General features: G+C 36.4%; 1 protein-coding gene across 2 annotated transcripts in view; it reads right to left on the reverse strand.

The window, feature by feature from the left end:
* Positions 1-25935, reverse strand: part of LOC117990752 (zinc finger protein 541) — a 305819-nt gene that overhangs the window by 39561 nt on the left and 240323 nt on the right. For both annotated transcript variants that reach the window (XM_034978242.2, XM_069504433.1), the window contains 2 exons: positions 6024-6142; positions 1012-1145 (listed from right to left, as the gene is read on the reverse strand). In XM_034978242.2, the coding sequence (XP_034834133.1) occupies positions 1012-1145; positions 6024-6142 (253 nt within the window). The remainder of the gene's footprint in view (positions 1-1011; positions 1146-6023; positions 6143-25935) is intronic.

Here is a 25935-nt window from a genome sequence, read left to right on the forward strand (position 1 = left end):
CACAATTACGCTTCATTAAACTAGCTTTGAATTCGGTAATGAATGTAAAACTTTTCCTAACAAACTCAGAACACTAGAATCGATTGCCATTTCTGAGTAGTTTCGTATTCATAACAAGAAAATTCAATAAAAAGTTAGTTTCAGAGTTGTTCGCCTGTTTCCCTGTTTCAATTTAAATCGACTCTCTATGACTAACAGTTCATTCACGTTGCGACCATCATATAACTGAAATCATATTTCTAAAGTTGATTCACTCAATTATTTTATACCAACCAATACTTGTAACTTTGTGTGATACGACATACGTATACGGGATTATAACTTAACTAGAAACTATAAAACCAGACTAGATATTACTAAAAATATCACTACCTTAAAAGAGCCATTTTTTAAATCTATAAAATGAGTCCTGTAACTTGATACACTAAACCTAGTCTCACTTTTTTTGCATTCTTGATTTTCATGTCCGTCATATTAAGGGTTTCATCACGTCATACTTAGAATAGCTTTAGCTATATCTACTTTAGTTTATTTGGAAGCCTCTTTTTCACTAGGGGGCAAATGACCCGCGACACGTGTCGCTAGAGATATCGTGTGACGTCACTCGATTATGCCCGAAATCGTTCAACAAGTAAAAAAAAATATTAATGTGGACGAAACAGGTTAAGACATAAAAATGACTGGCGTCATCAGTCTACATCGCCCAACGTTGCCCGAATCAGTAGCGACATAATATTGTCGCAGGACATTCTGCTACTAAGGCATAATGTTTTTCGACATCATACTTACAATATGTACCTTTATCTATACTAGAAGCCTCATATTCACTAGTGGACAAATGAGATGTTGAGCTACGTCACTCAATTTATCCGACATCGCACGACAAGTAAAAATAATAATTGATTAAATAATGTAGATGAAAAAGGTTGCGAGACAAGACGTCTGGCGACGTCGCTAGGGCAGGACATTTGTCCCCTAGTGAATGCGAGGCTGAATGAATCTTATAAGTACTTGTTTCAGGCGGGGGTTGATGATGGTTTTCAGTATGCCGTCGCAAAGACCTCGCGTCGCAGTACGACTTTCCGCATCCGTCAGCTTTGCACTCGTACGGTTTCTTGTTGCGATGCGTGAGCATGTGCCCATTCCTGTAAAACATATTTTTTAATATAAGTCACACATTTTTTTAAATTTATAGACTAGCGTTTGGCTGCAATCAGACCTGCCGGCAAGTGATATAGCAGCCGAAAGTGGAGCACGCTTGCCTAGATGCCTATTCACTCCACTTGATAGTTCTCGACAGGTCGAGATGGCAATCGGAGTATGAGGCGGGGTGAGTACAGGTGGGCGGAGCGTTCCATCCCCGATTGTCATCTCGACCTGTCGCGTACTATAGATACTTTTAATTCAATGCAGTTTTCAACATGATGTTGAAAATAAAATAATGTTGCATTTGTACAAGTATTCGATAGGACTATTTTGATACTGTTATGATTAGTAAAATTATGCTACATAGAGTACATGAAGTGACAGTGAAACAAGGAATTTTTCAACATATTTCATAGACATTCACAAAAAAGCGACAAAACCCGCCAACTTGTTAACGATCCATACACTCATTAACAAGCACGTCCTCACAAAGTCTCAGCGAACTTTCAACGTGTCTGTTTTATCCAAAGTAAAAAAACCCGGCCAAGTGCGAGTCGGACTCGCGCATGAAGGGTTTCATTAGGGTTCCATTTCCGTACCAATATCTATAAAAACGGCAAAAAAGTCAAGCTTGTTGTGTGGGAGCCCCCTCAAATATTCATTTTACTGTGTTTTAGTATTTGTTGCTATAGCAGCAACAGAAATACTTCATCTGTGAAAATTTCAACTGTCTAACTATCACGGTTCGTGAGATACAGCCTGGTGACAGACGGACAGACAGACGGACGGACAGCGGAGTCTTAGCAATAGGGTCCCGTTTTACCCTTTGGGTACAGAATGCTAAAAAAGGACGGCCAAGTGCGAGCAGCACTTGCGCACTGAGACTGTAGTGTACAACCTTAGCGATAAGGCCGCCTTTGCATGCTACAGCTATTAGCTTAAGATCCATAAGTATGTTTTTTTGATATGTTTACTTTGTGTTGTGTGCAATAAAGAATAAATAAATAAATAAAAAACCTTTACAGGACCGGGTAGGTACATTTTTAAGCCATATCTTTTTTTTTCAATTTTTTTTCATTTTATTCTTTACTTGTTGGCTTTGAGTAGTGTCAAATTAGCACTAAGCACATCGTCAGTGTCACGTTGAATGAACGAGATCTTATTCCATTAAACTTGGGATAAAAAAAATCGATAAGTATTAATTATTCCTCAAACAGTTCTCAGAAAGAGGGCATTAACGTTTGATACGCGGACCAGCCTTACAATAAGACGACTGTATAACTATAAGGGTTCCGTATTTCTATTATTGTGTCACAGAACCCTATAAAACCAGCGCGAATGTATTCAGGCTCGTACATTCAACTTATTAATGGCTGTTTCGAATTTTACGCTCGTAACTTTCGTCCCTGGAGAGAGCTTCGGACTTTTTGCAGTGGACTTTATGAAATAAGAGAGAAAGCGCGGCGACATTTTAGTGCGCCTTGTATTTATGCATCGTACGTTGCGGTGATTTGTATTTCTCTTTAAGTTTTTCTAAATATATAAAAGGAAAAGGTGACTGACTGACAGATCTATCAACGCACAGCTCAAACTACTGGACGGATCTGGCTGAAATTTGGCATGCAGATAGCTATTATGACGCAGGCATCCGCTAAGAAAGGATTTTTAAAACTCAATACCCAAAGGGGTGAAATAGGGGTTTCAATATGTAGTCCACGTGGACGAGGTCGCGAGCATAAGCTAGTCCATACTTAATATTATAAATGCGAAAGAGTGTCTGTCTGTCTGTCTGCTAGCTTTTCACGGCCCAACCGTACAAACGATTTTGATGAAATTTGGTAGAGAGTTATCTAATATCCCGGGGAAGGACATAGGCTCCTTTTTATCCCGGAAAATTAAAGAGTTCACATGGGATTTAAAAAAACCTAAATCCACGAGGACGAAGTCGCGGGCATCATCTAGTATTTAATAAAAAGAATACGAATCAGACCATCAACTTCAGCATACCTACAAAAAGAAATATTTTATACCTACTTTTTAGTTGCATTTGAAGTCAGTTTTTAACCGACTTCCAAAAAGGAGGTGGTGCTCAATTCGGCCCGTTTTTTTTGAATAGATTTTTCCATTTTGTAAACCATGGCTACTTATTCTACTTTACGTAAGCGCTTCCTCACTAACAACTTAAAATTCAGGTACCCAGTTATTGAAGCTATTTAAAAAAAATATCTTTCATACTTAAGTAGGAATCTAGCTACCTAGTACCTATCTAATATTAGAAAAAAAAACTTAAACTCTGCTCAATAAACTAGCAAAGTCCCGGTCCGTATTTTAGGACCAAAAGTGTCGTAAAACAAAGTTTACGACGCACGTAAAAAATTAGGTCTTTAATCGAACGGAAATACTTTTGAATTCGTCCTGTTTTAAGCACTAGAAGGCATAAAACTAAGATTTCTTCTAGTAATTTGGCCATCTACCACGCTGGCCAAGTACGGATTGGTAGACTTCACACACCTTTGAGAACATTATGAAGAACTCTCAGGTATGTAGGTTTCCTCACGATGTTTTCCTTCACCGTTAAAGCAAGTTTTTTTGTAGTTAAGCTAAAAAGCGACTCTCTATCCAGTGTTCCATTAAAGCATGCACAAAATGCATGTAATATATTTCTTTTATCTTATAAACGGACAGCACGTGCTGAGATTTTACAAATTGTCTATTTGGAAAGCTGTGTAAAATTCGGTCACTCTACATCAAGTCCACACACGCGATATGAATGTGTCGGTCTCATAATCACATTAATATTCATACAGCGTTTTAACTGCCACCATTTAAGGGGCAACTTATGCTTAGCTTCAGGATGGACGTGACTCGTGAGCCGTATGAAGTCCGTATACCTAATACCTATTAACTGATTTCAAGACCTCTCTGCCGTTGCAATATGAAATGCCCGAGGTGTAAATATCTCTAGTACAGTCATTTGGTGCTCAAAATGGGGGGTTACCAGGAAAGCTTTCTGGAAGTTTTGAAAATGCTCTTGTCAAATTTCCATTTTGCCACCTCGTATAGTTGCAGCTTGCGCCGCCATATTGGAAAAATGACGCCCAAAACAGTTTTTTGACGATAATTTCTATACTGATAGTAGGCCATAGGTATGGTTTAGTAGTGGTACTTTCTATTGCCATACTAGAAATAAATACTTAAATCTCTAAAACGTGAGTCGTTGCTTGTGGTTAAAGTGACTAAGTACCTACTTGGTAAAAAAATTATATCTTTGAATTAAGCAACTTATACAGGATGGTGGGATATGTGACGGCTAAAAGAAAAATTAATTAAATAAATAAAATAAAATAAATACCTTATATTAAGGGGTATATAAATCACCCCTATGTATGTTCAGCGAATTTTAGTAGTTTAGAAGATATGAGTTTTTTAATGATTTTTCAATATTTTCAAGGCCAAGTGCGGATCGGTAGACTTCACAGACATTTGAAAACATTTTAGGAACTCTCAGGTATGCAGGTTTCCTCAAGATGTTTTCCTTCACCGTTAAAACAAGAGATATTTTAATAACGTTAGAGGTGCATGCCCGCGATCGATTCTTCGACCTCCGATTAGGAGGCGGACGTCCTAACCATTAGGCTATCACAGCATTGCATAGTATTTATTTATTTATTTATTATTTAATTAGAACGGCCATAAAGCCAATTACACTAACTATACTACGAGTACAAACTAACATAAACATACTTACAAAAATTGATAAAATTATAAATTTTAAAAAGCAAAATTATAAATTTCACAAAAGTATAAGTCCCGCAAATTGCTATTGCGCTGGAACCATGTCTCATTAAAATCGAAATGACGTCCTTTTGACATCATTTGACGTAGGTTCAAGTAATAATATACCATCAGCTCCTAACTTCAGTCTAGTGCTGACGTCACTAAAAAGGCGGCCACGCGCATTAGCAATCTGCAGGACTATACCTGCGTATATTTTTGTTATGCTTTGTACGTGTTTTTCTTTTCTGTACTAATTTTGTGGCGTACAATAAAAGAATATTCATTCATTCATTCATTCAGACTGTGGATACGCCTTTACGCTCAATAGCAGTTGTCGGGAATTTACGTACATGGTCGTATTGTGGGGGATACATATTACATATTCATGGAACTCTCTTAATGTGCTTAACCATACGATTATTAATTCATTGTGACACTGGATTTAAACCCCAGCTTCAATGTTTTGCATGAGTAACATTCATGGAATTCGGTATTTCTGTTGCTAGGTAGGTATGTATTATTGGCTTTTGTCGCGGGTACAATCAGCTAAGTTGTGGTTAAAATATGGGGCCACGTGTTTAATTTTACACCTGTCTCCGTGTGTGCACATAATGCCACCAATAGAAGTCGCTGGAGGGAGATCGCACGAGCAGCAGTGAAGAATTATTCATAGCCACGACCACTCTGTCAAGAGTGAACGATTGAAAAGAAGAAGAAGAAGAAGTTTAATTTTAAACTTTGTAACAAACTGACGATGCCTGCGACTTCGTCCGCGTGGATTTAGATTTTTTAATATCCCATGGGAACTCTTTGATCCTATTCGATATAAAAAGTAGCATATGTCTTTGAGATGCAAGCTATCTCTGAACCAAATAGTAAGAGACAGACAAAAAGACATATATTTGCATTTATAATACTGGCTGACTGACTGAATGACTGAGCTACCAACGCGTAGCTCAATGCATGCAGATAGCTATTATGATGTAGACAACCGCTAAAAAGGATTGTTGGGAATTTGAAATTCCACGCGGATGAAGTCGCGGGAATAAGCTAGTTTATTATGAAACCGAATGATAAAATAGTAGGTATATTATACTCACAGATGGTCCTGCCTCTTGAATGCTTTTGCACAAGTGATGCACACGTATTTCCGCTCGTCGCTGTGCGTCAGTTTGTGCTTCGCGAGTGCGGATGCGTTCCCGAACACCTTGTTGCATACCTGTTAACAAAAAAATAATCTTTTTTAGCATTTTTTTTCTTTACTGGAATCACTTTTAGACCTTAGTTATATTAAATAAAAGGTTCCATAATCTTTAAACGAATTTTTATAGTCCTAGCTACTTAAATAATAATATGTGACTAAATATAAAAAAGTACGTGTAATCCTAAGTATGAAATTTTTTGGACCACCTGATCTGATTAAAATTGTTTTTTCCAAGATATTAGCATAATGTAAACGAACACTGGAATTCATAGTCAAGATAGAGGCTTATTTAGGGGACTATTCAGACGACATATTGTGTCATACTAAACCTTAATGCGTTGCATAAATGTTGCATAAGAGTAGTTTAAGGCAAACGTAAATCAAAGTCGATCTTTTTTTTCTTCTTTTCTTCTTTACAGAGAGATTTTTATTTTCCACAGCATGTTATATCGAACACGATTTCACAAAAAAAGAAACCTGAAAGCCTATATGAATAGCACAATGATATTCGAGGATTGAATAAAAACACAATAGAAATGTCTATGCGAGTCAAAGCATTGCGCGATATTCCGACCTCGATGCCTTTGTCTTCAATATTATTATCGGGGACATTGGAATATTTTACACCATAAAGCTTATCGCATATAACGACGTAAGGGCCGTAAGAAGCGCAAGAGCCGTAAGTTTCTTTTAGAACTTGAAATGCTGCGTGCAACATCACCTTGTGGGACGCGTTGAAAATGTAGGAGACAGCTCTGCCAAGTATCAAATCAGCATCAAATACGAAGATCAAGCAACAGTAAGTCATATTGTGCTTGTTACAGCTAGCAGCAATACCTTTGCTTGATATAATATTTTATTACAGTTTTATTTTAAACAGAACATGTAAAAATTTTAGAATTAGGTACAAAGTAAGTAGGTACGAACGAGGTATAAACGAATCTCGAATTTATGTACAACTAGCTGATACCTGCGACTTCATCTGCGTGGAACTAGGTTTTCTAAAATCCCGTGGGAACTCTTTGATTTTCCGGGATAAAAAGGAGCCTATGTCACTCTCCAGGTCTTTATCTATACCCATGCAAAAAATCACGTCAATCCGTTGCACCGTTGCGACGTCATTGAAGGACAAACCAACAAACCAACAAATCAACAAATCAACAAACCAACAAACCAACAAACAAACACACTTTCGCATTTATAATAAGGGTACTGATTTTGACTAAGTATATTTTCAAGTATATCACTGCTTTTCTAAATTATTCCATAGTAAAAGTCAGCCAATCCAACTTCCACTTTACATAGTTAAAACATAATATATTTCGCTATCTGATGCGTTCAACATGTGCTACTGAAGTTGTTCTAATTTTAGTCCTAAAAATGCCTCTACGGCAGTGTGCGATCAATTTATAAGACTTTCGGAAACGTCGTATTAGAACGTTATTATTGTAAATATAAATCTTTTCACGTTACCCTTTTTTTTTGCAGCATTTTTAGTCGCTAATGCTATATTTACGAAAAGGTTTTTATTATTTACATTCCTTTATCATAATTTATGAGGGTAGTGCGGTATGATAGGGCATGACCGTAGCGTAGACAAGAAGATGTTTTTTGGATTCAGATCCACGTGAAATCTCAAACATGAAGCGACATTTCGCTTAAATAGCAGTAAAATTTGATTGAAAAAAAAACATCAGAAAACTTCGTTTTTTATGGTTGCGTTTTTAATCGGGAAGGGTACGCCCCGCACACCCGCACGGCTTCGCGCTGTCCAGTACGGGCGAGCGTGGGTGACTACTACTACTATACAAAATTTAGCAAAAGCTGTGTATCCGTTTTTGCTTTAAAAATTATTTCTCTGCACTAAAACAAAAAAATTCGTACTCGCTTGTACTCTGTTTAGTACTATTCTTTTATATTACTGTCAAATTGAAAGCCATTAACTTTAGTGACAGGAACCAACCAGAAGTCCGTCAGGTCGTATAAAAAATTACGTTTCTCATGAAAAGGCGACAAAAAAATTGCCCTGATGAAAATCCTCTTAAAATCAATTCCTGGCCTTGTAATTTAGAAGACATTGAGCTTAAACTAACTATTTCAAGTAGGTACGAGCTATAAATAACAACATCATTTACGTCATACTCATATATAAGAAAAATGTATAAGTACGAGGTTTGCTATACCGTATCTCGACCGAACAAAATAATGTCCTTCACTACAATAGATATTTCCAATGGGACGAGCGTTAGCCCTAAAATATATCCTCAATGGATATCCATACCATACAAAAGAGATATAAAAATATGTAATGGCTTCCCGCCGCAGTACGGTAACCATACAAAATATCCTGTCTGCTCCATCAGATAGGATTCGTTTTCATTTACCCACTTAATGTATCGATTTGACTATCTGTTTTTTTATGAATCTATTTTTTGCCGAATAATAAATTAATAAATTATTGCCTAAAAATTAATATAATTGTAGTAATAGATAAATAAAATAATTGTAGTGTTTCTTATCGCCCGAGTCACTCTTTAACAAGTTTCAGGATCACATGGAAAACTCATCATGTAATGACTACTGAGTTTGACAAGTCGTCATTAGCATCATCAACTCAAACCGGCCCGCATAGCAACGCCTAGCGCGAGTCTTCTCTCAGAATGAGGACGGGTTTGGCCACAGTCCACACGATGGTCTAGTGCAGATTGGCAGGCTTCATGCGTTTTTGAGAACACTAAGGGCAACTCTCAGGCATGCAGATTTCCTCACAATGTTTTCTTAGAGCATTAAAGCAAGGGATATTTAATTATGCAAAACGGTCTAGCTCAAAAAAGTTAGATCGAACCCTGGACCCCAGACTAAGAAGCTGACATCTTAACCTAAGGTCCCACTTTACTTTACCGCTTTATTTTACCGTGTCTACCAGGAAGCACTTATTAAAATAATGACTTCATTTAGTCAAAGGACGCTTAAGTAGCTGTCCTGCATAACAAATGCAAGGATGTCACCCCAACATTGCAGGGACCGTTAACGTATCACACGGATGAATCTACGTTTATCGTAGAATGTTTTTATTGGGGAATAAAGTAGGTAAGTGGAACGGGAACTTGTTACTACGAATGTCAGTTTTGATGAGATTGGGATTGACAGAAATCGGAGAAAGATAGGTATAATATACGATTTTCTATGTCTATGTATTTTTTGTGGAAAAAGTGAAAATTTATAGGCTTTGATGACAAGTGTAGAAAACTTTAAGATTTTTAAGCACATTAGGTACCAACCTATGTTACTAAGAAAATCCCCTAGTAAAATAAGTACTTCCTATTCTTACTACCTATTTCCTATTATTAGCCAGGTATGTGGACTAAATAAAAAAAAATTGTAACGCATCTTAAAATTTGCCTGACTTGTGAAGATGTGTCTATCTTTAGTGTATAGTTTTTCATTGCCCATATACTTAACCAATTTTGACGACATTTCGTATAAAGATAGCTTGCAGCCCGGGAACGGACATAGCCTAATTTCTGTCTCCAAAAATCAAAGAGTACCCGCAGGATTTTAAAGGTCCATTCGCTCCATCGTTGTTGATGAATATTGGTACAGAGATAGATTGTATGGGACTACTTTTTATCTCAGAAAATTAAAGATTTTTCTCAAGATTTTCAAACACCTAAATCCACGTGGACGAGATCATGGGTATCACCATATTTATTATACATGTGAATTTACATGTTCATGTGACATTTTATATTATAGGTTCAACTAAAATATAGTTCAAAGAGATACCTAGTATCGAAAATCGATGCGTAAGTGCTGCCCTATTTCCCGTCTTAGTCCTGATGTTTGGCTGATAGCGTACCGCTTCCTATAACTAAGGAAATTCTGTACGGGGAAATAGATTTTGCGATCAAATACTTTTAAATAATTATAAATGAACTAGATGATGCCCGCGACTTCGTCCGCGTGGATTTAGGTTTTTAAAAATCCCGTGGGAACTCTTTGATTTTCCAGGATAAAAAGTAGCCTATTTCCTTCCCCGGGATGCAAGCTATATCTGTACCAAATTTCGTCAAAATCGGTTAAACAAATAGACCGTGAAAGGCTAGCAGTTAGACAGACAGACAGACACACTTTCGCATTTATAATATTAGTATGGATAGACGAACAATAATAGCAAATTTTATTATACTTTTCAGTGGTAGAGAAGAGTAAAATGATCTGCTAAGTCTTGTCTATAGGTAATTCCGCGAATAAGGAAGCGATATCTCGCAATATGTACTTAGATAACTTAGGTAGTTGTTCTAGTGGCTTCTACGGCATAACTTAGACGAGGAACCTACTTGTTTTGCCGATATAGTTGTGGGTGGCTGTAGGCGCTGTAGCTTTCTGTATACTAGAATGCAAACAAGCTCAGTCAACTGAAATGCAAGACAATATTTGTTTATCATTTCACTCCCTGTTAAGTCATACTCAAATCGTCAAAGAACCTCTATATTGTCAAAATATTGATCAATGATTATGAAGTCAAAAGAAGATAATCCAAAGATAAATACTGATCGCACATGTAGATCGAGCCGCAAATGCCGCATTATACACCGCATGTATAATGAACTCTAAATTTAAATTTCATTTTAAATTCTCATGCGCCACTTTATGTGTCAACTGTCATATTAAAAGTACGATTTTAGTGAATACGGTAAAGGTGAATCGTACTTTTGACACATAGAGCTAAAATGGCTAGTAAGTTCTCATTTTGTATGGACTATAATGTATTTTTAATATAGAAATTGTCACATTCTCCAAGGGCTATCTACATATGTCAAATGTAATGTCTCATCACATGTCACATCATAATTATGCAACTGACGTCAGTTGAAGTTTCAATATTGAAAATAATTGCTTACGATTCTAAACTGATGCGATCGTTCTACAGGTTGAGCCACTCTATTAGTGTTTAAAGAGGTCAGATATGTAGGGATTTTGCGGCACGGGCAGTGCATGCGGATTATTCGTGATGTGCGACCAACATGAAGCATCAAAACACTCTATACGTGAGTGTTGTTCGATTCGCCGCCTTAGCCTGAATGCTACGATGATCCCTCACCGACTCGCGTTACCGCGGAAATTGTGTCCCGTCAAAATGGATCTTGGGATGGAAACTGGCACTTTATTTGTAGTGACGCATAGTATGGCTTTTGCACCTGCTCCTCACGCTCGCGATAATAAATGTAACTTTATTACTTACATAGTATAAAGAAGAAATTGCTGGGACTCTCTGTTCGTAAGCGCTAATTTCTATCAAAAAGTACGAAAAGTAGTAAATACCTTACGTTGAATTGCTATTTCCTTATAATATTCTTTTGGGAATCCTAAATTAAGTATATTTACGCGTAGAATCTTACCTACCAAGGAAACTGTACTTCTGCGTTGATTCACCGAGCTGATAAATGAACTAATTTTAAATGATTATCTTGCTTGCTAACTATATGCTCGTTTATTAGTTTGCATATATTTTGAAATTGTGAAGCAAACAATTTATAAAATCACGTAGGTACAATGCAAATTAGAAGCGTCGAGACATGGAAAAAATTCTAAATGAAAAGCATTATTTGAAAACAATGTCAAGTGAAAAATTATCGTGAAGACTCACAACACAGGCGCGATTTTTACATGCATTTTGAATGTGGGTCACGAGTCGGGAATTAGGTCGAGCTTATGAAACAAAATGGCTGAACATTAACCGCTAGAAACAAATTTAATAAAAGCTGACTTTGCTAAATGGCGTGCTTTAGTGTGGCTCTACAAAATTCATATAAAAATTAGGCACCGCTAGAAGTCGGCTGACTAGGTACTAAGCATGACGTCTTGAGCATTTCATAGTTGCCCTAATGAAGCTTAAAGTTTTTGTTTAGACACTGTTACGGCGAAACATGTAAAATCGATAAAAACGGATGCGCAACCAGCCTACGAATCACAGATCCAAAACCAGAGCAGGCACCATATGATTACATTTTCTCTATTTACTCGTTCACACGAGGTCAGTACTTAGTAGTTAAATTGGTGGGAATACGAATAGCGTCATATTTATTGACTGGCTGATTCTTGTCATTCTGGGAAAAACAGAACAGCAATCTTATTTCCCGATAGCAACTGTCATAAACGAAATAATGTCTAACCAAATAGATAAACCCAATTACTAGTCCTTATCCTAATCTCTCAATATTTTCCCTATTCGTTTTTCCGATTGCGGCTGTGGTTTCGTGGATTGAATTGAAAATGGGATGAGTGCCTTTTGTTTATGGATTCCGTTTTGATGAATAAAAATATTTTATCATACCTAGAGCCTTTGCTTTTGCTTTGATGGTCACTTTGGTTAGTGTGAATTACTCACGCCGCCTCGTATGGGATGGGTTATTTAATTTAATAAATATTATAGATAAGCATTTAACTAACAAAAAGAGAAATAATAATTGACAAAAAGCTTCAATTACAACAAATTGAAGTATGTACCTAGAGTAGATCTTTCGTAGTAAATCTGTATTTCCTCTGTTTTGAGAATGATGTGTCACTCACAATATGACTGATTTCATAAATGAATCAACGCGTTTTATATCTTCAGTAAAGTTAAATAAATAGTTTGTAAAATACTTGAAGGTTATACCTACCTACTTAAATGTTTATAAAAATCACAATAGTTTTATACTTCATACAAGGGAGATTGGAAAAAATTCAAGTTTGATAGTCAAAACTTCTCGAAATAGAGGTAGAAACTAGAAATAGAATGTTTTTATTATTGCAATAAACTTTTACAAGTTTACAAGTGTTTCGAATCGTCGAGTGAATCTAATACTGCCGACGAACGTTACAGCATGTATTTAATTGTAAATCTTTTTAATTTTTTTTCTTACACAATTCATCAATCAATCAGCTTTATTTCTACCTAAGTTCCATCTAGCCTGTAGGCTGATAAGTAATATCACTTTAGCTTAAACTTCTACTTACTATTAATTTCTATATCTATTTTATTGTGCAATCGCTACCCATATTATAAATGCGAAAATATATGATTGTTTATTGGTTTGGCCGTCTATCGTATCGCAATGGGGCAACAGATCGAAGTAATTTTTGCATGGATATAGTTCAAGACCTGGAGAGTGAGATAGGCTACTTTTTATCTCTCAAAATCCAAAGAGTTCCCACGGGATTTTTAAAAACCTAAATCCACGCATACGAAGTTGCGGGCATCAGCTAGTAGCTGTATAAAAATGTCAAAATCTTAGTCAAATGCAAAATATTAAAGTCCATATATTTACAGAGTCTACCTTTTAAAACCTTTCTTGAAATGAAACCAAACTTTAATTTTTTTAGAAGTGCTTTGGAAGATGCGCTGGAGCAAAGAACATTTAAATACACACTTATATAGCCTACTAAGCTTGTTACTCTTTTGTAGTCTGGTACTAACAACTCGCCCAACAGCCTACTAAGCTCATAACCCTTTTGTAGTCTGGTAATAAAATAATATCCAAGTACGTAAGCCTAGCAACCAAAAGTTTCCCTTTTCGTTTTTTCCGATAGCGGCGGCATCGTCTCTGCTTTCGTGGATTGAATCGAAAATGGGATGAGTGGCCTTTGTTTACGGATTCTGTTTTGACGGGAAAAATGTTTCATTACTCATCTGTCTAGCTCATCAAATTCGATAACTTGATAAACAATATTAAACATTTTTTCTAAACTAGTAGATGCCGGCAAATTTTTCCGCGTGTGATTTAAGTTTATTAAAGATCCCGTTGGAATTTCTCAAATACTTTCTTGGATGTAACTTGATGGTGCAAAATCTCAAGTTTCTAGATCTAGCGGTTTAAGTTGTACGTTGATAAATGAAATATGTATGTCTATTCTCCTCCTGTAATCAATATACACCTACCTACCTACCTGCCAAATTTCGTAGGTTTTCTTGATAGACACGACGGACAGACAGACAACAATGTGATCCAACAAGGGTTCCTTTTTCCTTTTGAGGTACGAAACCCTAAAAATTGTTGCAGCCAGGCTTGTATGGATACCTAGTGACTCACGTTCATAAGCACAGAAGTCACATTGTTTAAGTTTTCAAATTTTAGTAGCCCCTAAAGCCTAGTCAATAAGTATGGACAGGTAAACGTGATTTGACAATTCCACATAAAGACGCGTAATCCGGCGTCACTTTATGTGTCTCTCCAGTATGTACAGGAAACGGACGAAAACGTCGTGTAACATCTCAATATTATATTTCGGCAGATTAATGCACAGTTAACGTTATTTTGAAAAATTACATTCATGTTATACCTACCTAGTCCTTATAAATGCCTATAACGCCTCCTCAGACTAGTGTTAGTTAAACGACACGACTGTTTGCCTTTTTTGGTGGTTTTACTTAAAAAACTACAAGAGTATTTATTTCTTGGTGTACTATTTCTGATCAAATTCTCAGTTATATATTCCGGCTCTTTGCAGAGAGCATATAGCAAAGTTATTGATTCGGCACGTCTTATTTTGCTCACGTTTCATAGCTCTGACCTAAGGCTCTGCTCGATGTTAATTGGATGACGCGAGCGTCCGTCCTTCTGTTGCCTCGAGTTAAATTAAAAGCTATTGATATCTCTTGGTAGGGGATCATGAATAGGATTGTTTTGCTCCACTTTTTGTGTTAATAGTCCATTGTACCGAACCATTGTGTTTCCTCAAATGAATATTTCAAATCAGTGATTTTAGGTTTATAAATTTAACTAATGACCGCCCGCGGCTTTGCTAGCCAATAATTTTAATACTGTTATATTTATTATCTCATGGGAATTCCGAAAAATCAGCCTTATTTCTTGTATACATAAATGCACCTCTGTGCGAAATTTCAGATTTCTAGGTTCAATAAGCAAGGGCTGGGCATCGATGAGTCAGAACTTTCCTTTTATGCATATATTAAAAAGAAATAAATGTATTAATTTACCTGTACTACATAAGTAGTCTAAATTAAATTGAACTATCTGTCGTTTACTAAAGACAAGGTTAATTCAAAAATTAACTGCTAACTACAATTTTGAAAAAAATCTTTAGGGAAAACTACTCTAATATTAGTTTTCACTATTGGGGGTCGGACCTATTCGGAGGTTCAATCCCGGGCACGCACCTATAACTTTTCTGAGTTAAGTGCGTTTTTAAGTAATTAAAATATCACTTGCTTTAATGGCGAAGAAAAACATTGTGAGGAAATCTGCATGCCTGAGAGTTCTCCGTTAATGTTCTCAAAGGTGTGTGAAGTCTGCCAATCCGAAGTTGGCCGAAGCGTGGTAGACTATGGCCAAGGAGACTTGTGCTCTTATAGTGAGCCGGCGATGGGTGTAATGCAAGAATGATGAATGCAAGATCCTTTAAAATTAGCTATTGCAGTATGTCTCTGAGCGCTTTCATTTATGCGTTACCTTTATGTGGTAATATGGTACCGACAAACACATTACAATTTTTTTTGCATCACGAAATCAAAAAGAACTCCGTAGTCTTTATTGTAGCCATCGGGCGTAGCACTTGCGTACAGCGTAGCACATACGCGTGACGTAAGCGACAGCTACGCCGAAGGAAACTTTTCAGAAAAATGCGACGCGTTTTACATGACATTTTAAACGTTTTAAGGGTTTGATGTACCAATGCTTTCATTGTTAATTAATGCTATGAAAATTTTATGTGACACGTACAATGAGTATCTTACCCGTTTCGTTATTAATTACTTACTTTAAACAAAAAAACAAATAAGACCCAACAATGCAATTGTTTTAGTTGCACATTTCTTGACAGTTTGCTACGCTCTGATTTCACCTCCCTTTTTGTTTCCTAAACGCCCGCCATTTGTCACCTCTGTCACGGCCTTTGTCTTCTTACTCCGAGGATTTTGTTGTTCAAAGTTAATGTTAATTATTTTCCTTTGCCCCCGTGGCTCTGTTTTAGTGATAAAACTATTGTAACTGAAGTAATATTCCAATTTGTTTAGTGAATTCTATTTTAATTCTTTTCAACATTACATCGATGAGTTTTTGTAAAAGTTTCTAATTTACTTCTAAACTTTATTTGTTTTATTTTAAACTTGATTTAAAGTTTATTTCTGACAATGAAATTGAAGTATCGTTGTGTTTGTTGTGTCACTTGTTAGCATGAGTTATATAATAGTACAGTAAATAAAGCCGTTTTTTTTTGGTCAACCTTTCACTAAATTTCCGATCCAATTTCTTTTTTTTTTTAGGTCAAGGGTCACTTACTGACCATAAAATCACAAAATGCTGACAGATCCAGGATCTTCGATCGCAATCTTGAAGGAAAGTTTTTGGCCGATATCTCAAAAACTATCCACTTTAGGGTAAAAATTATAAACTGTTATTGTAGAGAATAAAATTTTGCATCTTTTGTTTCCTATAAACTTTTTTGTAAAACTTACCGTTTACGATTTATAGCCAAAACTTTTTATCCCGGAAAATCAAAGAGTTCCCACGGGATTTTTGAAAACCGAAATCCACGCGGACGAAGTCGCGGGCATCATCTAGTAAAATATAAAACGAGCATAAAATGCAGATACATTCAGTTGCACATTTTTTCTCAGATGTTTTGCTTCAACTTTCTTTTCTATTCACCGGCATGACCGGCGCGCTGCTATTTATCAATCCCGTCGCGGCCATTGTCTTTTTACTGCGTAGATTTTTGTGTAGCAAAGTAAATGATAATTAATTCTTCTTGTTTAACCTAATGCCTGGAGAGTGGAGACCCACTGGGGGGCCAGGACCGCGACTATGGTCTCAGCCGTGGTCGCTTCTGTGCTACCAAGAAAATACCAATGTCGCGTCGCGCGAGTTTTACCTTATTATCAAATTATGGCCGACGCTGTTAGCTTACTATTTTCTGTATTGCGGAAATAAGAAACAATAAACTTATCTTTTAAACTTTTACAATTCTTCTATTTAAAATTTAAATTTAAATGTTTTTCATTTTTGTCACGATGATAATATTCCCTATTTCTTTAAGAACCGTTTCAGAAAGTTAATTACACAAACGATATGGCAAATCTTTATCGAGAAGTAAATTCTTTATGTTATAGACGAAAAAGTTTTCATTTACCTTTACACATTCAAAATGTATTTTGAGCTTAAGAAAATACCATCAAAAACTAATTAGGCTTCACATCGTAAAGATAAAATCTAGACAATGGACACAAAAGCGCCCGCCCTGACAAATGGCTGCCGCTCAAAAGCCTCTAACAAAAACAGCTCGGGAATATTACAGGGCTAAAAAATCTTTTTATGTCATTTTTGTGGCAGCGCCGCGCTGCTGGCTTAAATAGCTACATTTAAATGTGGGAAACTCAAACTATGTATAAGATTAATACACGTGTGAGATTTCACACACCTTTGAGAACACTACAAAGAATTCTCAGACCGGCAGGTTTCCTCACGATGTTTTCCTTTACCGTTAAAGCAACTGATATTTAATTGTTTAAAACACACCTAACTCTGAAAAGTTAGAAGTGCGTGCCCGGGATCACACCCCTGATCTTCCGAATAGAAGGCCAACGTCTTTACCACTAGACTGTCACCGCATTGATAGATACAGCTGCGAGTAAAATGCTATAAATGATATCACGTGGAAAAACTATTGTATCTCTTCCAGGCTATCGCGCTTAAATTTTTGATCGTTATAGTTAAATTCGTCGCAAAAGAAAGAAATCTGCTTCATAATATTTCATATTTCTGGCGTCTTTTAACTCGGTAGTCGGTACTGCAGCAGAGTGAGTTAATCAATCCTTTTATTCACAGCTTATGCCTGTCGCTTCCTGTGCTTTGATCTATTCTTCTTCTAATAACAAACTTTACACTGTTCCATAGTTTAAAAAAAGTTTAAAACGAATATTCACTCCCTGCTCTGTTATAAAAATTAGACGATCAATATTGCTTCAAAAACAACAAGTTTCGGTAATTTAATTTCTACTCATCCATTTTATTATTCCAAAGCAATATGTCCGTCAAATTCACTTACACGAAGTGCCATCAAATGTATCATTATTTTTCTAACAAACGTCCATTCTCGTTGTTTAACTAACCGTAACACATTTCCCCTGTCATAAAAACTGACCTTTTTCTTTTACGGTCGCATGGACAATTGAGAGAATATAACACGAGTTTTTCAAGATAATCCAAAGCATCGTAGATTGGAGTAAGTTTACCTTTTTAGGAATACGGGAGCGTCTCGGGGGTAGGCCGAGATTATTGGGGGCTTAAGACCTGCGGCGCCACGTGCGTGCGTTCGAGTTGCGAGGATAAATTCCATTCGTGTAAAGCTTAACAATAAAACACCTCAAAGAGAAAGGTTCTATTATACCTTTGCTATCAGAATGTATTCCAGCTTACCTTCATCAATCACGCGTAGGCTTTGACGCGTTAACAGGTGATTTCATCTCTTTCAGGCAGTAACGGATTGAGTGTGACGTGGCATATTTCTACATATTTGATGCCTAATTCTGGGCCTGGATTAGTGTCGATTTACGTGTGGTGCAAGCTCATTTCACGCTAGAGATGGGAGTAACATGAGAAGGTCATGTGCTTAATATATAGCTTGGTTATTTTCTCCACTAGTTTATTTAAATTAAAAAATGTAGTACGTAGGTATGGGATGATAAATGTTATTGCTTATTTTTTTTATAAGGAAACTGTTTTAATATACAAATAAACACCATTTTTAATAACTTGCACGCTATACCTCCCTTCAAAGCTTAAACAAAGGGATGGAACGTAGCTCAGCTTATATTAAAGCGTTCAAATAAATAGTGTCGGCAGCTAGCCAACACCAGTTCCGGTAATTGCTAGAGAACGGCCGTGGTCGTATTAAGAAAGCAGATTTTTAAAATATTTTGATTACCTTACTGGCGACTGCTGTTTTATAACATTTTTTAATCTGATGCCATGCAGAAGACACCTAATTCTACGAAAATACCATACTATTACCATTCCGCTTCTTCCACCATAAGAGAGAAGAATATAGAATAGCCTCCTGGTGTCAAATTATTTATAGAAGCAATTAATAGAACCTTCAAAGAAAGAGTGAATAAGTGCAAGCACGCTTTACCTACACTTTATCATTGCTTTTATTAAAGACTTACTCATACTCGCGACTTCGTCCACGTGGACTACACAAATTTCAAACCCCTATTTCACCCCTCTTAGTGGTTGAATTTTCGAAAATCCTTCTTAGCGGATGCCTACGTCATAATAGCTATCTGCATGCCAAATTTCAGTCCGATCCGTCCAGTAGTTTAATCACCTAGCCCATAGAACTTAGGTTGATGTTAGTTAAGAACAAACTGAGGTCTGGTCTACGCTGGCAAACTGAAATCCGGAAGGTTATAAGCTGAAATCCTATCCTCGGACAATAGTCCGAGGATAGGATTGTTGTAGGTATCTAGATTTACCTGATATAAGCTTAACACAGGGTTGAAGGAAAAAGCAAATACTTACTATAGCCAAAGGGACTTACTCGTGAAGCTAGTTAAATAGGTTATTGGAAAAATCGTTCCAATCGGGTTAAGTGTTTCATGAAGTCTGTTAACATAGCGGTGACCAATGCTACTCGGTTGATATTAAAACGGTCCAATAAACGACGTCGGCAGCAAGCCAAAACCATTCCATGTAATTACCGACGAACAGAAGTGGGCCTATATCCCAACTTTGGAGCTTGATATTTAGTTTGAAATGCTGAGGTTATTATGACAATTTTAATGGTTCTTGTATTTGTTATGCCGCACGTCCTAAGTATCTACACAATACATAATAGAATAAACAGTGATCAGACCAATCACAATAGAGAGGTGTAGAATTTTGAGATGTTGCATGGTTTTATATATAACGATTTTTAGAAATTCCACCCGAGAGAAGTCGCCGTGTAGTTAAAGGATAAAATAAAAATAAATAAATTTAAATATTTAAAGTATGGTCTTTTTAAAATAAAATATATTTTTTAGGCTTTTATGGCATAAAAATTAGTTTTTTTTGCTACAGAAGTTGGAAATAAGTTTGATTGTTACTATTTGGTAACTTGATATAGGTACATTAAACTTGACAAATATATGTTTAACTCTTCAATCAAGTAGAAAATAATGGCAGTAGAAATAAAATAATGATACAAATCGTTACGGAATTTTTCACTGGGTGATGACGATAAAATATAATTACTTAAATGGTATAATTACTAAACTGCTTCTAAAACATATACATATCGCTATTCATATCATCATATATACCTAATATTTATTATCAATGGGTAGATAGATAGAGCAAACTCTTTTTATCATTGAATTCTCACTTGACATAGGGATGTATTAGAATTTGTTTACAAACTAACAAATAAGTAGTACCTACTTGTACCTACCTAGTTTTAATTTATCTTGAGAAACTTGTATTCTAAAACTTTACCAATCTAAATACCTATTGTCTATACTATGTAGTTGTCTATATGCTTGCGTCGTAGAAAACCGCATCTGCATTAAACTTACTTTTCTATGTAATGTAGTATATGTGGTTGTATTAAGTTACCCGCCTTGAGCCGTGGTCTGACGCAAAGCCAGGCATGAGCGCAGGCTTGGGTGTACGCCAACCGATAAGACTTGTCCAACATTAGATTAACTGTCTTAGAAACTTTGGGAATTGTGTCAGTGGTAGTGCCAATCACGTAGGATTTAAGAAGTAGGTTAGAAAAAGTGTGATTTAAGAACTTTTTATTTTATAACTAGTTTCAGGTTTCTTGTAGGCTACAGAGGTAACTTAAGTAACACAACAGCACACTTTCGAGTGTGCTGTTGTTTGGCCCTCATTGAAATACTAACCAATCAAGCTCAATGATATTTTTTAGATAAGTACGTTTTAAAAACAATATTATCTGTGGTTTTTTATTATCTTTATTTCAATATATTTATTATTAGTTGTCGAGTCTTCGATGCGCAAAAATATGCAAAACCTTTTAAGTAAAGTTAAATATTGCATTAGATATTCGATCTGCGTCCGAGGCTTTCAGCGACCAACTCACGGACTGTTAAATGAAATAAAAATCAGTCATAATTTGCTCGAATAAAAAATGAAATCCGCAAATTCGATTGATTATATGGGATATTAGGAAGAATCTATGTAAGATAATTTTCCTTAATAAAAGACACATACCCTTACAGGTAGGTACATAATTGGATATTAATCTAGTATCTCGGGGGGCGGGGGGCAGGGGCGGGGGCGGGTCTTCCAACGCTGCGTCTTCCGGTGTGAGGTCGCCGTTCCAGCATCTTGAGACCTCAACGTCTATCAGTTTTACGAACCATGTGCACTACCCACTGCCACTTCAACTTCGCAACCCGTTGAGCTAAGGTATGCTAATTTCGTATTATTTAAGAGAAATATTTTCGATCGGCAGATAATTGCCTGATTAATTATTAGGAAAGCAAGATGGGGTTCAAACAAGACGAGGGTCGGAGATCCACGGCGACATCAATAAACTTTAATTGCCAACGACCATCAAGGCTATTAGCCCACCAATTAGCAGTATCAGTTCGAATCTCCGACGATAAAAACTAGTGATGGGTAGTGTCTGTCACAGTGGTAGTGAGTCACTTCGCAGAATTGTTTTGCAAATTAATCGATTTGACTAGAACATGAAATATTAGAAATACAAAAAAAAAAAACAAATAACGTTTTTATTTAGTGGGATAAAAAGGACGATTCCGATATGTACTTATAAATAGCTCGATCAAAACAAGGTATTGTTATCTGTGGTGGTTTATATTTTTATTTCAAACTAAACTCTAGTCCTCTAGTCTAGTCTCAACAACAAAGTTCCTGTAAAGTCAAATTAAGTACGGTGTACCGTGTAAGTAATTAAGCCTACTAAAATAATGTTGTAATAGTTGTAGTTGATTTCAAAGTCAAAGTCAAATGATTTATTCAAAATAGGTAATTAATAACTCTTTTTGAAGGTCAGATGTTGGATTTCTAAGATATAGTGGTGATAATTATTACGCAAACTTAAAACTAAAGCTACGAGGGTTCCAAACGCGCCCAGGTCTGAGAAGAGCCCACAACAAACTCAGCCGGGTATTCTTTTTACTATCACCACTTTACAAAATTATTGAAACTTATTAGAACTATCACAATCCGTTAAGCAACTCATTCCTAAGCTTGCTCATCATTTAAATTGTGACAAAAATCGCGATACTTTCCCAATAAATCATTCCAGAGAATCGAGATAAAACTGAACAATCGAATGGAAATGTATCGAGCATAAAATCGGTATGGTTCATCACTAAGAAAAGCCAGTTTGGTATCTAATTATATTACGGGCCTTTGTAAGTTTGGTTTGGCTTGGAGTTATGAAATGAAAATTGACGTTTGGGATACAAAAGGGGTATTGAATTGCTTGTTAATGATTTAAGGAGTTTGCTAATACTTTGGATTTCAACTTTTGGGTTTTAACGATGAGAGCTTATAAAACATGAGGATCGCGAACTATTGGGATAAGTACCTATATGTATAGGATTAAAGACGATATTTATTGCACTAGTTTATATATTCTATTGTTTACAGGGTTTGCTCTTCACTCTGGTCTCACTGAATGATAAAATCAATTAGATTGGCGCCGCCGCATTTTAACATATTTTGAACTATGACTAACAATGACTAGGTCTACATAGGATTGGCAAATGTAAGAGAAAGAAATGGTAGTCATAAATTGTGATAAGACAAAATAATACTTAATTAGATATTATAAACTCAGTACTCAGATCAAGATTACCTTTGTTAAAATGATTGTTTTGTTTATCCGTCTCGCTTTGATTGCTTTTAACAAACAGAATTACGGACCTTGAAATGCTATCAAATTTCGTGTCCTTCCAAACAATCTCATTACTGTAAAATAAGGGGGAAATCGTAACGGGATATATTTCTGTGATTCGAAAGGGGTGACGTCACCCTTGGCACCCCCTAGCAGATTTTGATCGCATTCGACTGACCTATAAACACAGTTTCTCAGTTACTTCTTCAGGGACTGAACACACTTGATAAACCTTTTGAGTCAAATCATGGCGAAGTTTTTGCTATGTAATACGGTGTGTAAGTTAGTAGTCAATAAACATGTCATTGAAGTTGTTGTAAATCTGTCAATGATCATGCACGGCTAAATTATACCGAATTATTTGACAACTCATGACATGGTCGCTAACTATGCGCCTAAAGCTAATGTGGTAATGGCCGGGGCACAAAGTTCTAAACGTTCTAGACGTTTGGGTTCCAAGATGCTGGAATGGCAACCTTGGAAGTCCTGAAAGAGACCTTTTTTATAGACTAAAGCTTGGCTGCAATCTGACCTGCTGGCTAGTAATGATGCAGCCTAAGATGAACGCTTGCTTAGAAGTTGCCTATTCACACTTGACCTCTTGACCCAAAAAGAATCTTGACCTATGTCCAGCAGTTTCTACTTAGAAGTCTATAGGTTGATAACGACGATTTATTTTGTTGTTATTTAGGAAACTAGAGTTAAACACTGTGAAAATCAATTATTGTGCTAGCTGCCAGATGTTTGTAGTGTTTCATATCATATGAATAATGTTATGTATCGATTTGTCTGTACACGTATCGCAAGTCTTGGGGTACGCGTGAGTGAAATGTTAAAAGTAAGTATGTACCTATCCGGCGTTAATCCATTTCTGTCTGTGCTCGTGTACGAATCTGCCCTCACTTTCCGATTTCCCCATTTGCAAGTTTCCTTCCCCTAGAAATAATTTATGATAATTTTATTTTACTTTCTGCAACTTTCTGTTATTTTTCTGTCGAGTGTGTTGTCATCAATGACTAGATCAATGACTATATGAGACGGTGATGGGTAAGACAGACGATACCTACAGTACACACGAGGATAGACGTGAAGTGACTCTCGGACAAGTTTCCAAAAAGCTACCAATGCGAATCGGGATCCTACAGCTGTTTTCGTATAAAGTAATGGAGCAGAAAGCCTTATTGCTAAAACTGCGTTCCTTCCCAGACAAGCTTTAAGAATTCCTGTAGGTGCATAGGTATGCACCTACAGGAATTCTTAAATTAATTCTTATTTCTTATTCTAGGTAGCCAGTTTCCTTTTTACAGAGCTACCATGACTCTTGTACATTCTTAGACGTATTGACTTTGTTCCTATTTTTTCCTACCTACGATAACGTCAAACGAGTTATTTAGTGATGATCACAACGCGCAACCGCAAGTTTCAATCGCCACGCATCAGAAAGCCAACAGACTTGACAGGAAAGAGTAAAATAAGTAGTATTCACAGATGAATGAAAATAAAATAGGCGTTTGGCTCTTTCGGATACGCTGGACGGAATGGGTTGCGGCCTCAGGAGATCTGTGCTTGCGGCATATCTAGCTGCTCCAAGTCCATGATATTAATTACAAAAAAGTTTCGTATTTTTCCTGTGAAGTGTACCGGAACCATAAGAACGATACGCACATTTTGCCAAATACCTACCTATATAGTTAATAGCTGCTAACTAATTAATTTAAACCTGATAGCGTAATATCAATAGCTATAAAAGCAAGCACTTCCAGCCGTATCTTCGCGCGTAATTACCGTTGTACCGTCAGAATGGATAATGGTTACGTTCGTTCGGACGGCTCCAACCCGAATAGCTACTCGATTAATATATTTACCTACTTGTAAACTTGCAAATGGAGGAGCTGTCAGTAGTTCAGATTAGTTTTCTGAAGCTGATTGGAAGCTGTTATATTGCTAGAAGGAATATCCTCAGTAGAGATATTTGTCCTTTGTATACGCCCTCGGATGTGTTTGGTACATAACTAAGACCATATTTTGTTTTGCAACAGATCTTTTGAACTACGCAACTAATTTAAATGCGCTTTTCAGCAATAGACAAAGTGATTCAAGAGGAAGGTTTGTACGTATAGTTTAATTGTTTTGAATACCACGATAATTGTTCAAAATGTCCCGTGTGAAGCTGATGCGTGTCGCTAGGTATTAATACAAGTGTGTCTAATACCACCCTTGGGTTGGTCGATACTCGATACCCATAGATGCTCAGGGTATTATCTATAACTATTACATGTATTTGTGTGAGTAAGGGTTTTCACGCATGTGTGCGTATTGCTCAAAACGTCACAAGACAAATAGAAGCAATCGCCATGGTCTATCGGTCGTAACGGGACGGAAACTAACCGGAACATCTATACTATGTCTATGACTTTCTTTCCTATAATGCTTCTCCGTTATTGTTGTCGAACAAATAAAGATCTTAAAGCCTCTAAAATAAGGTATAAATTACGTGCTTTCGCTGATCGTATGTTTTCTTTTGATATAGTTTCTCGTCTTCGTCAACATTATCGTTTAACTCGTTTTTTTTGCTTGTAACTATGCATATTTTTGATGTATAGTCGACGTCAGTATAAAGAGCATCGATTACTATTATTTACCTAAGCTACGGCCAAATTCTGTATAGCCCAAGGAATTAAATCAATTTTCAGTCTCAACTTCGGAAAAAATACTGAGATATTCACGAAGGAACGTTTGGGTGACTTCTGCCTCCGTATAAAATTTTAAGCGGCATGTGGATCGATGGGGACTTTTGACATTTTATTTAGAACAATCATATCTAGGTTCATATCAAAATCCTGCTTTCCAGGCGTATTTCTGAAGAAGAATTCTTAATTTTCATGAGCTATGCTATTATTTATATCTCAATAAAATGAGGGATATTTTAGGTT

This window comes from Maniola hyperantus, chromosome 18 (assembly GCF_902806685.2).
Source record: "Maniola hyperantus chromosome 18, iAphHyp1.2, whole genome shotgun sequence".
Classification (NCBI taxonomy): Eukaryota; Metazoa; Arthropoda; class Insecta; order Lepidoptera; family Nymphalidae; genus Maniola; species Maniola hyperantus.